General features: G+C 37.3%; 1 protein-coding gene across 1 annotated transcript in view; it reads right to left on the minus strand.

The window, feature by feature from the left end:
• Positions 1–1,638: 1,638 nt before the first annotated feature.
• LOC120515484 (raftlin-like) overlaps positions 1,639–13,852 on the minus strand; it is an 82,465-nt gene continuing 70,251 nt past the window's right edge. The window contains exons 7-8 of the mRNA XM_039736547.1: positions 6,862–6,937; positions 1,639–4,984 (exon numbers count right to left, since the gene is read on the minus strand). Coding sequence (XP_039592481.1) covers positions 4,595–4,984; positions 6,862–6,937 — 466 coding nt within the window. The 3' untranslated portion in view covers positions 1,639–4,594. The remainder of the gene's footprint in view (positions 4,985–6,861; positions 6,938–13,852) is intronic.

Genomic DNA, 13,852 nt, shown 5'->3' on the forward strand with positions numbered 1-13,852 from the left:
AAAGAGCAATTATTTGAGGAAAAAATCACTATGAAGGATGTTAGCTCAGTATGGAAGTGTAAACAGCATGACTCAAAAGTGTACGAATAGATAGAAGTTTATGAATAGGTAAACAGGATTAAAGCAGAAAGATCAAATGCAACTGACAAAGTTCGATCTGGCTGAACATCAACATCGCACACACAAGCCCAGATCGACATGGCAAATACCATCAACAGAAAAGACTGAAGGATTACATTATCTGCTGCTGCTGAACATTTGGATGTCAGCTATGGATCTGCATATGCCATAGTGCATGATGACTTGGGCTACCATAAAGTTTGTGCAAGAGGTACCCAAGACCAACATCTTTCAGTGAATATCAGTAGCTTTCATTCCCTCTGCCCAAAGCAATCTCACTACTGGGTGTTGTTCATCTATGGTACAATCCTGCAGCAGAGCGTCCATGTTCATTTGATTTTGACTTCAACTAGACTTATGGCAGAGCACTGCACTGTGCGTTTTTGAACTGCTGCTAGTATCTATCTATCTATCTATCTATCTATCTATCTATCTATCTATCTATCTATCTATCTATCTATCTATCTATCTATCTTTTATTCATTTTACAATTAATTCTCCTTGTTGCTCCCTGAATTGTATCCTAACAATGACCATTAAGAATGAGAGAAGTCGATGTCAGGGCAAACAACATTGAATGATGAAGGGTTTGATACTAAAATGTTCAAACTGACTTTACTAAATTTTATTGGAATTATATACACACTTGTATATATTTCATGGATATCATTTAGTGCTTTTATCTTGGTTTTTAAGAGTTTTGGTATCATCGTGATTTTCATTTTGCTCTTCCAGGTATTCTGGTTATTTAAGTTATTGTTTACTAGTGATGGCAACGCTAGCGTGTCTGACACTGAAGGAACTGCAGCCTTTCAGCAGTAAGTGTCCTTTGCCTGGGTGTCTGCTGTGCTCATTATTAATTATCATTGTTAGTGCACAATTAAAGAATCAATCTGGAAAGAAAAAGGTGAATTATTAGAAAATATTTCAAAATTTCTTGTGAAAATAAGTCGCACACTTCTGCTCTTTTTTAAAAGCAGAGTAAGATGAAGAAAAACAGCTAATAAAACAATGACATCAGTTAAAGTTAATATGACTAACTGATTGGGAACAGAAACCTTCAGCCATGGTAGGAAGGTAGTGCCCAAGACTGGGATTGGAAACCATTGATATAATAAAGTATCATAACATATGCAATAATATAATCATACATATATAGTAAAATATAAATGTACAGTATATGCATGTGTGTGTAATATTATATTTTAAAATATACTTCTCATCATTAATGAGGTAGTAGATATGGTTTGATGCATGATGCTACTTTGAAGCAGGTAGAACATGGAAGGTCCTGGCCCCCTAAAGCAGCAGACCTTTCTTTCATATGTGACATGAATCCTTTCTTTAGCTTTTTTCCTCCATTACATGCTTAACTTGTTTTCAAAGGCTTCCAAAAATCAGAGATCTGTCTTCAGGCAAGTCATCTTTAGAAGTAATAAGACTGAAAAGCTTACTTGCTTGTTTGAAATTACAATTCTTTGGAGTTCTAGGCAAGTATATTTCTGATATTAGACCATACAAATTATACTGGAATATTTAATTTCTGATTTTATAAAACAAGGGCATTTGACATCATAACCAAAACAAAACTTTGTGTTCCTGACTTTTAGTAACAGATGACAAAAACTGCAAACCTAGAACCAGTAGTGCAGAAATGTTAGAACATAAGATATGTACAGTATTTGTATTTGAAACAAAAATAATGAAGGTCTGGTTTTAAGAAAAAGCTTAATTTTTCAAGAATTCTGAATTAATATCCAAAATTTACAAATGATCATCAAAATGAGAAGAGGTACTCAAGCTTGATATTTTGAAGAATTAAAAACACAACAGGAATACAACAAGAGACATAATACATGACATGAGTGGAACAATCTACACAACATAATGTGCAGTATGCCAAATACCCCTTGGTAATCAGCAGTTTGTGTTAGTGGAAGAGTGTTGGCTGGGTCCTACAGTCTTGTGCAGGTAGTATGGAATACTGTATACACTCAATTATCTAAGGAGAAATACATCACTTAGTATATGCATATCTTAAGTAGACAACTTGCACCACACCCAGATTAGCAAACTGCAAACAAAGGGCACACCACCTTGTACATCTGACTAGCATCATAGCAGCTGACACTTTTCATGAGATTTACACTCTTTGATGCTGTTTGTGCAAAGCTAAAATAGCTAATTCATCATGCAGATTAAGGAGATGGTCTGCAATGAACCAGTTTGCCACCCTGCCACAGACTGGAGCTGTAGCTCTAGTTAAGGCAGAATAAAAAGAAAATTGGATAGTAAAGCAGTATTCAAATGGTGTCGGTATACATTTTTCAGATTGGATTTAGACCAGTTTTGTATGTGGTACTAAATCCAATACAGACAAGCTGACCTGCATTTGAATACTTGAATTGTCTAAATTCAGACATCCTAAGGTCATTTTCTTGAGGCAACCTTGTGTAGTCCATCATTGCAATACAGCACAAGGCATTGGTGTAATCGTAGTGAAACAAACACACTGATCACTCACCAACATCCAGAGAGGTTGCACAGTGTGTGTGTGTGTGTTTTGTTTATCACCAGCCAATACAGCCTGATTGCTACATTGTTTCTGACAGAAAGCATGTATTTTTCTGAGTGAATTCTGTGGACAGATGTTGACATAAGCAATTGAAAGCTCCCTCAATATTATGAAATTGTGAAACCATGCCCTCCATGTGTCACTCTCACCAGTCTGGATCTAATCTCATCTCCACAGGTTCACATATATCCATCTATTATCCAACCCGCTACATCCTAACTACAGGGTCACGGGGGTCTGCTGGAGTCAATCCCAGCCAACACAGGGCGCAAGGCAGGAAACAAACCCCGGGCAGGGAGCCAGCCCACCACAGGGTTCACATATATGGGAGTGGTAATTGTGCTCCAAGCAGCTTCTGGTCCTTTCCATCTCAAGCTGACAACTTCCTGCACTGAAAGTGATGTGAAATAGCATGCTGCTGTTGTTCAAGGACGCCTGTTAGGTCTCATTTTTATTAATTTTGCATATATGGGTCACATTCATGATACATGTCTGAAGACACTCTTTTTGGAATTAAATCACTTTCAAAATTAATTGGAACAGTCAAACAAAAAAAAAATTCCACTTTTAGCTGCAGTGTGAATGCAGCCTTAGTCACACCTCACCTTAACTGAGGATGCAGTTTTAACCAGAAACAGATGGGTAAAGCCAGAATGAAAGATTTTTTATTTTATTTCTTATAGGTACTGTATTACTCATTTTTTCTATTTAAAGCACCAGGTGTCACATGGGATGCCTTATGCTGGGCGTTGTCTTTTTATGATCTTGTGGTGGTTGGGGAAGAGGTGGTTCTATTGTTCTTTATCATTCATTACACTCAGGAAAGGGTAGAAGATGTTATTTATATTGATCCTTCCTCTTCATATTCACTCCTTATTATATACTTAAGCGTAAGTGTTTTCTATTACTTAACAATAAACTGCAAGATAAGTGAGTGGTCAAGCTGACTTAGCAAATAAGCAAAACACAGCGAAGGACTGTGAAAGTACGCCTGAAAGTGTAACCTAGTTGAGGATTATACCAATATATAAAATTGTGGTGTGCCCCAGTTTTCTGCCACATCCTAAAGATATGCATGTTATGTGATTTGGCTTTTATAATTCGGCCCTCCATTAGTGAGCAGAATCGCGTGTCCCATCCAGGGAAAATGGTGCATCTGCCAAATGGTGCTGAGATGAGGTTCAGCTCATGTTCTCTGTGGCCCCATATCAGCAAATGAAGCAGAAAGTTGATGAGTTGTAGAAGCTTCTGAGTGATCTCTTGAGTATCAGAACCTGCAAAGTTATACAGCAGTATTCTGCTTTGAACATATTTCATGATCCTCAATGGATCTAAACTCATGGTCCCAAAACAAACACTCCCTTCTAGTTAAACAACACTAGACAGTTATGTGGGATCAAAAAACAAGGGGAAAATAAGTCAGATAGTTGTAAAGACATAATCCGCAGTGAGTTTCAAAGTCTTGACTACAATGGTAAAATAAAAAAAAACAAAATCTGATGAAGGGTTTACCTCTGTTTGGACACATTTTTAAAGAAATGACTTGAATTAAATTGTTCTCAGCCCTAAAACACACATATTGTAATGTTCAGGAAAGTCATCATTTTGCAATGGATATGATTGCAGTCTAATCCAGGCTTTGTACCGGAAGTAATTAAATGGATTGAGTCATCAGCCATGGCTGCTTTCTATTTCATTCAGTGTATCATAGTTGCTGTTCTGTCTGTTTTTCCACTAACACCATTCATATCTCCAAAAGTCAACTGTGTGTGATCTTGATTTTTTTGTTATTAGTGATAGCTGTTCACACGCAAATTAACCAGCCAACAGCCGATTGCAAAGGCGAAACTTTTTATAATGGCTGGTTTGGTCTGTCTTAGAAATGTGGTTATGATGTGTTTAGTCAGCACTGATTTCATCGCAGGTGTCCTGCGCCGTATCTGCGACATCATCATCATGAATCTCTGTAGCGTCTGCACAGTCACCACTGCTGCTCTCCTCTCCCTTGCTTTTCATAACGCAAGAGAGTGATTCTGGCTCCTCATCCTGGGGAGACTCCTCCTGCTGCGTCTGCTGTTCTCCCTTGGCATTGGCCTTGTTCTCTTTTTCCGTATTAGCTTTCCAGTAGTTCTCCTGCAGGTCTTTGTTACTTGGTGTTATGCAATTTGTAATGATCTGGTTTTCATTTTCCTTTTCTGCTGCAATGGTTGTATTTTCTTTCTGCTTTTTAACTGCAGAGTGTTTAATGGAGCTTTTGTTTTGCTTGTTTCGTGGTTTAAAGCTTAACCTCTAAAAGAAAACAAATTAAAGAAAATTAATCATTTATATAGGAGGTATACACATAATAAATTCTGCAGGCTTTTTGATATGAGAAAGTTAATCTCTTCATAAAAATTTTATCTTTCCATTCATTTTCTGAACTCAGTTTCCTCATTATAGGATTGTGTGCGTCTAGATCCTATCCTGAACACACACACATATACACACACACACACAAACACACAAACATGGTTACACCAGGCCAGTTATATATACATATAACACACATGTTCTTGGTATATGGCAGAAAGCCCAGAAGAATATGGGAAGAAATGCAAACAGCACGTTCAGCGTCAAACACTGTACCATCTGAAAGTAATACATCACCTAAAAATGATCATTATTTATCTGTCACTTACCTATTGTTTTTTGCGGTTATTTCAAAGAAAAATTGTTAACCTTTACAATTTTATACAGAACGAAGTTAACAAAATTATTGACAAAACAGGTGTTAACGGGGAGAATGTTGAACAACATCAAACAATATCAAAATATCCATAAAAATATGAAATTACTCATGTTGCATAATTAATATGTCAATTATCCAGTCCCTACGCCCCAAACATATGCCTTTTTGCTGAAATAATTGTATAAGATCCTATGATGAATGAAAATGGAATTAGCTGAAATGAGAATGAGCTTTTCACTTGAACACCCACATCCTCATGCATTGGACAGAACTCCTGCCCAGTAGCAGACTGTTCATTGGCTTCCATCATTATCATGTGATATCATTATTGTGTGGTTTGAGAAATTAAAAGTAAAAGAAAAGCGAGTGAAAACATTTTAAAATGGAAGTATCTGAGATGCTTCCAGAAAGAGAAGACCAACACAGTGCTGCAATTTCACAAAACAGTGGATGAAATACCTGAAGTACTGTGTTTGTGTGTGACAAGGAGTGAATGAATGAGGAGAAAGGTGACTCATCAGGTCAAAAGCTCAATTCCGTTTTAATGCACTCACATTGTTTATAAGCACATTTTCCAGGCAATAACAATATTTTAGCTAAATTGCACTTGCTTGGAGCATACAGCTGGACCTCAGACAGGTGGATTATACAAAATGAACAATTAGAGATTTTTTTAAGAGTTGTTTTGATATTGTTTGCTATTGTTCCGCATTATATTGGTCTACATTGATGGCTATTGTATTAATAATTTTGTTACTTTACATAAAAACATAAGACTATTCATTTGTCTCAGCCATAACTAAAAAATATGAGGTAAATAACAGATAAACAAATACCATATTTGTGTGGAGTAATCATTTACAGGTTTCTTCTGTATTCATAAGTTGATTGAATCATTCTGTTTTTTGACTGCAACCACATTGGTGGCTGGTTAAAGAATCAGCTTCAGTGATAAAACTTCCCACACAAGAGATGTCAAAGATAATTTCATCTGACAGTACAAATATGTACAGTCAGACCAACAGGCCAATGTAATGAGTGAGTGTGTGTACACTAAAATGGACTGTTGTCCTGTCTAGATTGGTTCCTGTATTCAATGTGGTTTGCCTTGGTCCCAACTCCTCACAACCTAATATGGAGCAAAGGATGAATGAACAGTGTGATGAGTTAAAATTGAGCAAAATTATTTTCTATCAGCCATCCACAGAAGAATAAAACTAAGTTGGTTAGGAGAGTTGAAATGTCAAATGGAGCTTAAACAAAAGCTCCCACATTGAGAATATTTGAAAAGAAAATGACGCTGCTATCATTTTGGATATATTTATGCTTTCATAAACAACGCCTGTGTGGCTGAATTTTGTTATTCTAAGGAAATCCTATTAGAGTATCACATTACGGCCAAACATAAAAATAAGTCAAAGAGATGGAGGTCAATTACCCTGGATTCTTTTTTCTTTCGCGGCAGGAAAGGTCTCTGAAGAAAAACAATCTGCTTTGTTGCTATGTTCCCATTGCTGCAACAATAAAATAAAAAGAGAAAATGATAAACTTTAGTAAGTTCAGTATATAAAAATATTCTTTCAGATGCATTAGTGCTCTGGCATAATGGTAACTTTTTTTTAAAATAAATTGTCTAGGTGCTCAGCAATATTTCTAATTTTTGTTTTTCTAGCCAAATCTCCCCAGTTCTGGGGTGTTGCACAGCCCTCATTCACCAGATGTAGATATTGTGCATTCTCCTCACGCTTGCTTACACTGGATTGTGTAACTGTAATGTAAATAGATTTTTATAAGAGAGACACAGGGCACAAGAAAAGTCAATATGAATACAGAAATGTGGGCGTACATGTAACGGCATCTGTAAAATTATGGTAGTGTGTGGGCTGAAAAAAACAAATGATAATAAAGCTTCTGTGATTAAACTTATAAATGCATAGTCTCCATAAAAAATCTGCTTCCTTAAAGAGGAAGGATGTCAGAATTCTTTCCAAGAAAAAATGATCCAGGTACAGGCAGTAAAAATGTATATTAAACTATGTAACGTAATACTTCAGATTTGCATATCTATTTATAATAACAAGATCACCTAATATAGTGAAGTCCTCTTAATCCAGTTCAGGGTCCTAACATTAGGGTTGGAAAAACAGTCCAACATACTATTGCACACACTCATTCAAAAAACAATGGAATTATTAATAGAATAGCCTTTTAAATGAATACTTTAGGGATACATTAGTAAATACCATAGATAGATAGATAGATAATACTGTTTGCATCTTCTCATTCATTCATTTATTTTCTGAAGGTTCTTTTTTCTTTTTACAGCCCCTAGGTATGATTCATATTCAATGTGAAATTAGATAAGCATGTGTCCCAGTCAATGATGGTTGCCAGACTGAAAATTTAGCATGTTGTACAAGTTAGGTCAATTGTTAAATATGGATTGGGCCCTGCACTGGATTGGTGCTTGGTGTCCTGCCATGTACCCAGTGCTACCAAGATAGGCTGCAGCCCTTAACGACACTGAAAATGATGTGGGTCTGTCATTGTATCATGCATGTTATATTATGTTTTGATTTCACCAATAAGCAGATAACAAATACAAACACAGACAGTGAATGCAACATCAACTTGGGCATGAATAGAAACGAATTTTAGTACCTGATGGAGGTTTATGAGGACAATAAATGAGGGGAGCAGTTTAGTTGCACCTCAGAAACAATAAGGAATTCTAAGATGTGGTTTAGGTTTGTTCTACAGGAGCTCATCTGTTTTTTTTCATATTATGATAAATAAATATGCCTTCAGTACAGTGCCAACTAATTTTCGTAGCTCTCATTTAGTTTTATGTTCAAGGACTGGCTGAGGCCTGGCCCTATGCCTGTGTATATACTTTTCTATACCTATATATTTAGCTACATATTAATGTATTCTTGGCTACGACACATTCTGTAATGCCAGGGTTGCCCGCAACTAGAATACTTCCCTTGAACTGGGGATATTGATAGTCATAGAATGAGATGGACAAGGTCAGATGAAGACACATAACAAACAACACAGCAAATTAAAGGCACACAGTGTGTTTTATTCATCAATAAAATTGCTGTGCTTTTTCAAATAAATAAATGATTATTCCATAGAAACTGATGCTCTTCTTTTGGAGATAAAACCAATGAATAAATAAATTCAAATAAATAAGTTAACAATCAAGAATAAAACTATGCATACATCAAGTTGTATTTTCTTTCCTTTCTAGCTTGCCTGAGACACCGACAGCTGCTCCGGCTCTTGTCCCGGCCACCACCCTTTTGCTTCCGCTGGGACGGTCGGTGTCAGACCTCTGTCTTCCAATATGCCCTCCTTGCAGTCTACAGGATCCCTAGGAGTCCTTGAAATCATCCCCGGTCCTCCAGACTGTTTAGCAGGGGACATTCTATTCATGGGGCCACTGACTTCCTGCCTCCTTAACACAATGCTGGCCCACACTCCTTCATTACACTTGACTCCTCTCTGTCCTTCTCAAGTTCCTTTTTAATCTTAAGTCGGCACAGGTGCCAAATTATGCACCCTTGGGCACTAATGAGGAAACTGGCCTAACCGCAAATCCAGGATTGGTAGCCCACACTGCTGCATGCACCTACACCCACTCTCAGGCCCATAATAATAATTAAGAACACAGACAAAATATGAGGTAATTTTAAAAGTAGATTCAAATCCAATTGACTGCACATATCTCCCACTTTCTAGTGTGCTATTCTGCTACATAGAGACATGAATTCCTTGTGGAAGTGAAAGATAAATAAGGACCACTAGTCAGAAAGAAATGAAAATCAGAAAGAAAATCTGGCCTAAAAGCATTTCAATATGTGTGTTGTGATTCATTTGCTAATTACATTTCAGTGTTACAATCGCATTTCACTTTTGTCAGGTTCAGTAGAGTTTCCTCCCAGAGGTACTGTAGGCAGTCTTTACATCAAGGTCTGATCCATTTTTAAAGATTATTATGAATACCTATTTTCATTCATATTACAGCAATGTAACTGACTGAAACAGTAATGCTGGGTGGGCTTTAGGCACTCAAGTTTCATTCTTATAATATATGGCAGTGGAATAGGCTCATCCTTCAGTGTGCCATTCAATACCATTTTTTGCCAATGAAACCTTCTCTTATTTGCAGACTGCTAATGGCAACGCTTCACATTTTGCACAGCTGGACAGGTTTTACCCCCCTTATATTTTTCACTTCATTCCCTTGCTGCTGATGTCCTGTCCAGGGCACTACACACAATGTTGCCAGGGTGGCCCTGAAATGGAGACAGAATGTTTGGGAAAGAGAAGTATAAACAGACTTCAAAAACTAATTAATACTAAATTTAAAATGAGATAAAATGAAGGCTACAACAACACAAAAAAAGAAATTGTATCCAACAGAAAATTGCTCATAGACAAAAAAAAAAAAAGAAATCAAGTACAATGTCAATAAAAATAGAAGGAAAAATAAATGTCTGCTACTAAAGTGTTCCCAAGAAGATTGATTTGATAACATAGTTTCAGTCCACTGAGACACTCACTGGCGTCAGGCAATATCTGCGGCAGGACACATTATTTCATAAGTGGAGTATTCCAGCAAGCTTTTGAGAAAAGTACAAATTAATACAATTCCTTTAATTGCATTTAAGAGCTATTTCCACTTTACTTCAGTGGAAAACCAATACATCTCAATTCAGAATTGGTTCCACAGTCTGGCAGGGTCAAATATAATATGGCTGTATTTATCAAAACAAAAAAAAAACAAGAACTACTGTATTACTTAAATTCATATTTAGTTTACATTTAAAAATATTCAACGTGCATTTTGTAATTGGGGTGCCTCACTGCTACCTGGCTGAAGGATATTATCTGTGTGGAGTCTACATGTTCACCCTTTGTCTGTGTGGGTTTTCTTCCCTTACTCCAAAAAAGTGCAAGTTGGGTTGATGGGATATCATAAACTGGACTGGTGGCTCATGCACTGGACCCTGTCCTGCCAGGATAAGTTCCTGCTCCTCGTGTCTCTGATTTGGGGCTGAGAAGGTTCAAATGTTAATGAATATTTTTGTAATGTTTTATAGTGGAAGACCAACAATGCAGGAGTAACTTAGTAAATGTTCACCATTTCTAAGAATGAAGCCCAAAACAAAGTGAAACATCTCATTTTTTAATGCTGCACATTCTATTAATAAAAAAAAAGCTCAGGCTGTCAGTGTTTTGACTGTCAAACCTCACCATTACCATTTCATATGTTTCAAAGTCACTCTTCACTCAGATTTTGGGTTGCTCATTAGCCGTTCTAGCACTTCTTAGGTGCTTTTGCATATAATGAGAAAAGCAGCTACTGTGGCTGCCATGTCTGTCTGTACACATGAAACAACACAGTTTCAGGTGAACAGATTTTGTTGAAATTTGGCACACTTATTCTTCAAGGGAATATGTTTTTGTTGCGATATCTCAGACTTAGAGCTGTTGTATATAATTTTTAAATTTCAAAATCTGCCATTGAAAAGCATTGGCAAACTTGCAAACTCATCTGTAGTGAATCATAAGAGACAGTAAAAGAAAAAAGGAAAAATGACCAGGGGCCTCATGTATAAACAGTGCGTACGCACAGAAATGTTGCGTAAGAACTTTTCCACGTTCAAATCGCGATGTATAAAACCTACACTTGGCGTAAAGCCACGCACTTTTCCACGGTACCTCATGCCTTGTCGTACGCAAGTTCTCCGCTCGGTTTTGCAAACTGGCGGCACCCAGCGTCAAAGCAATGGTACTGTTCTTGTGTGATTACTCATTATTTTCATGACGCGGCTTTATAAATACACAGAAACTAACCGCATATTGTTTATTAGTGTAATGCATCTGATTGTAATTAACTCGTAACAATATAATGGTCCAGGGAACAGCCATAGTATTCCAAATGCCATAACTGCTTTAGCGTTGTTACTCTCACTTCTTCTTCTTCTTCTTCTTCTTCTTCTTTCAGCTCCTCCCGTTAGGAGTTGCCACAGCGGATCATCTTTTTCCATATTACTCTCACTGCACGACTCGGAGTATTTATATCACTGTATCTGAGTGTGAATCACAGCAGCAGCTGATCGGAAAGAGAATTATCGGTATACGGCATTAAGCACACGCTGTCTCTGCCACGGCAAAACTTTTCAAAGCCTTTCCTGTACGGACCTCGTGGTTCAAAACAGTTTAATCCCAAGAACTTTAAATGCAGCCAATCAAGTGCTCCTTGTAGAACTGTTTGTACTTATAAGTACAATCACCCCATTGTAAACTTGCACTACAGTTATAATATCGCACAACCTGAGCCACTTTATAAAGCGCGTATTTACATATGATGACGATATCATTTTTAAGGTGAAATGCAGCTAAGCTTACAGATGGCTTAACGTCTATTACAGAGCTGATTGTATGGCAATCGGTTACTTGGGGAAAGAAAAGCACTGACTGCAGTGACAGCTACGCCAATATATATTGAATATAAAACAGAAAGATAAAATAACAACACAGCTAAAAACGCAGCGACAAATTTCAGCAAAAGTTAAATGCTTGTGTCATGAGCACGAGGCGGCTAAGCAGTGTCTGCAACATACGTGGCCATCCACCGTGCATAAGATACTTTACTGACATTGGCGGGCGAAGGAGCCAGCCACCAATTCTTCCTCTGCCCAGTGCCACCACAAGCTTACAGCCGCCCCTGAGTACTGCTGCAATAAATTATTTCATCGAAGTGAAACATGGTTAATAACATGCTTTAACTCCTATCATCATGAAAATGACATCACGTATACATCTCAGTATTTTAATTATTCAGAGAGCTGTAATATCACGAATGTAATGGATTCTGTGTCCAGTTGGAGGAAGAGAGCCGGTTTAAGAAGCACGTAGTAAATTACACACACATAGAGCACATAGAAAATCAAATACAAAACAAAGCATTTAACGTGCTACTTTAATTACGATGTGATTTTAGAAACTGGTTAATTAAACAATTTTAAGATGAATTTTATAATGTTCTACTTTAATGACAAAATAAACTACGTGATTAAAGTGGAAATGTCGAGATTGAAGTGGACATTTCGTGCTTTTTCCCCACCGTGTGGCTTTTTTCTCTGTACCCTAATAAGCTTTCATATGACACTCAGACAGTGGGCTTACAACTCGGCTTTCCACGGCGACTTTGATATGTGACTTCTTTTTATTTCCGGCACTGTGCGATTTTGTGGATGTGAGCTTTCATGTTTCTCCAACACGCTATATCACTCGATCAACTTCCTTTTGTTGATTATACCACGGCTTATTTGAACAAATAGTATGTTTTTCCTTTGCCTCCACTTGGTATTCGGAAATTCTTATGTTTCCCCCCGTGCTTTTCCCATTGTCTTTTCACAGAAGGCTGCGCTTAAGGGCGATTTATATTGATTTGCATATTCAAATAGGCGTAATTCTGGGAGGATTTGGGGCGTTACATAATGCGCGTGCACGAGCGTTAGTTTTCACGCTGATCGGGATTTATGTAGCGGAAGAACGTGGAAGTTGGAGTACGCACAGATTCCTGCATCTGGATTTTTCTGTGCGTAAGCACATTTCGGCTTTTGTGCTTACGCCATGTTATAGTGCGAGTTCTACGCACGGCGTTATACATGAGGCCCCAGGAGAACTGTGGTCAGATAATGATAATAAGCCAATGGTCAATAACATAATGGTTATAACACAATATCACATCAAAACCATAATGAAAACCAAAAATCAAAGTGAAAAAACAACAGCAGAGATCCAATAACCAAGAAGGGCAAAAATAAAGCTGCTGAGCGTCAAAACCATTAATTCCATATATGAATTGTCTAGAGCAGTGATGGGCAGTGTCGGTCCTGAAGGGCCACAGTAGCTACAGGTTTTCATTCCAACCCAACTGCTTTATTAGAAACCAATCCTCTCAGACCTTGTTTAATTTTATGGCTTGTTAGTCTGTGCAATATAAGGTTCTTATATTGTAGAATTTTTCCTTTCCAAGGATATCATCCAAATGATTTGAAGCCTAAAACAGATAATTTTCAGTCTGTCATATTTTTCTATTAAGTGTTTTATTAAATCACACAATGCATGATGAACACACACAGATGTAATTGGAAAAAAGCTAGCTGAAGAACTGCTGGCTGCTTTGTCATTTATATCTTATTGCTAATAAGGAGCCATTAAAACACTGAAGGCAGTTGTTTAAGATTGAAATAAGCAATTAAGGGTGGAGAACCTTCACAAGAGAGACCACTAAAATGAAGCATCAAAATGTCACTTAAGCAATAAGTGCGTCATCAGCAATAATTGACTTCTCATTAAGAAACTGGGCTGGAACAAAAACCTGCAGCCACTGCGGCTCTCCAGTA

This window comes from Polypterus senegalus, chromosome 15, assembly GCF_016835505.1.
Source record: "Polypterus senegalus isolate Bchr_013 chromosome 15, ASM1683550v1, whole genome shotgun sequence".
Classification (NCBI taxonomy): Eukaryota; Metazoa; Chordata; class Cladistia; order Polypteriformes; family Polypteridae; genus Polypterus; species Polypterus senegalus.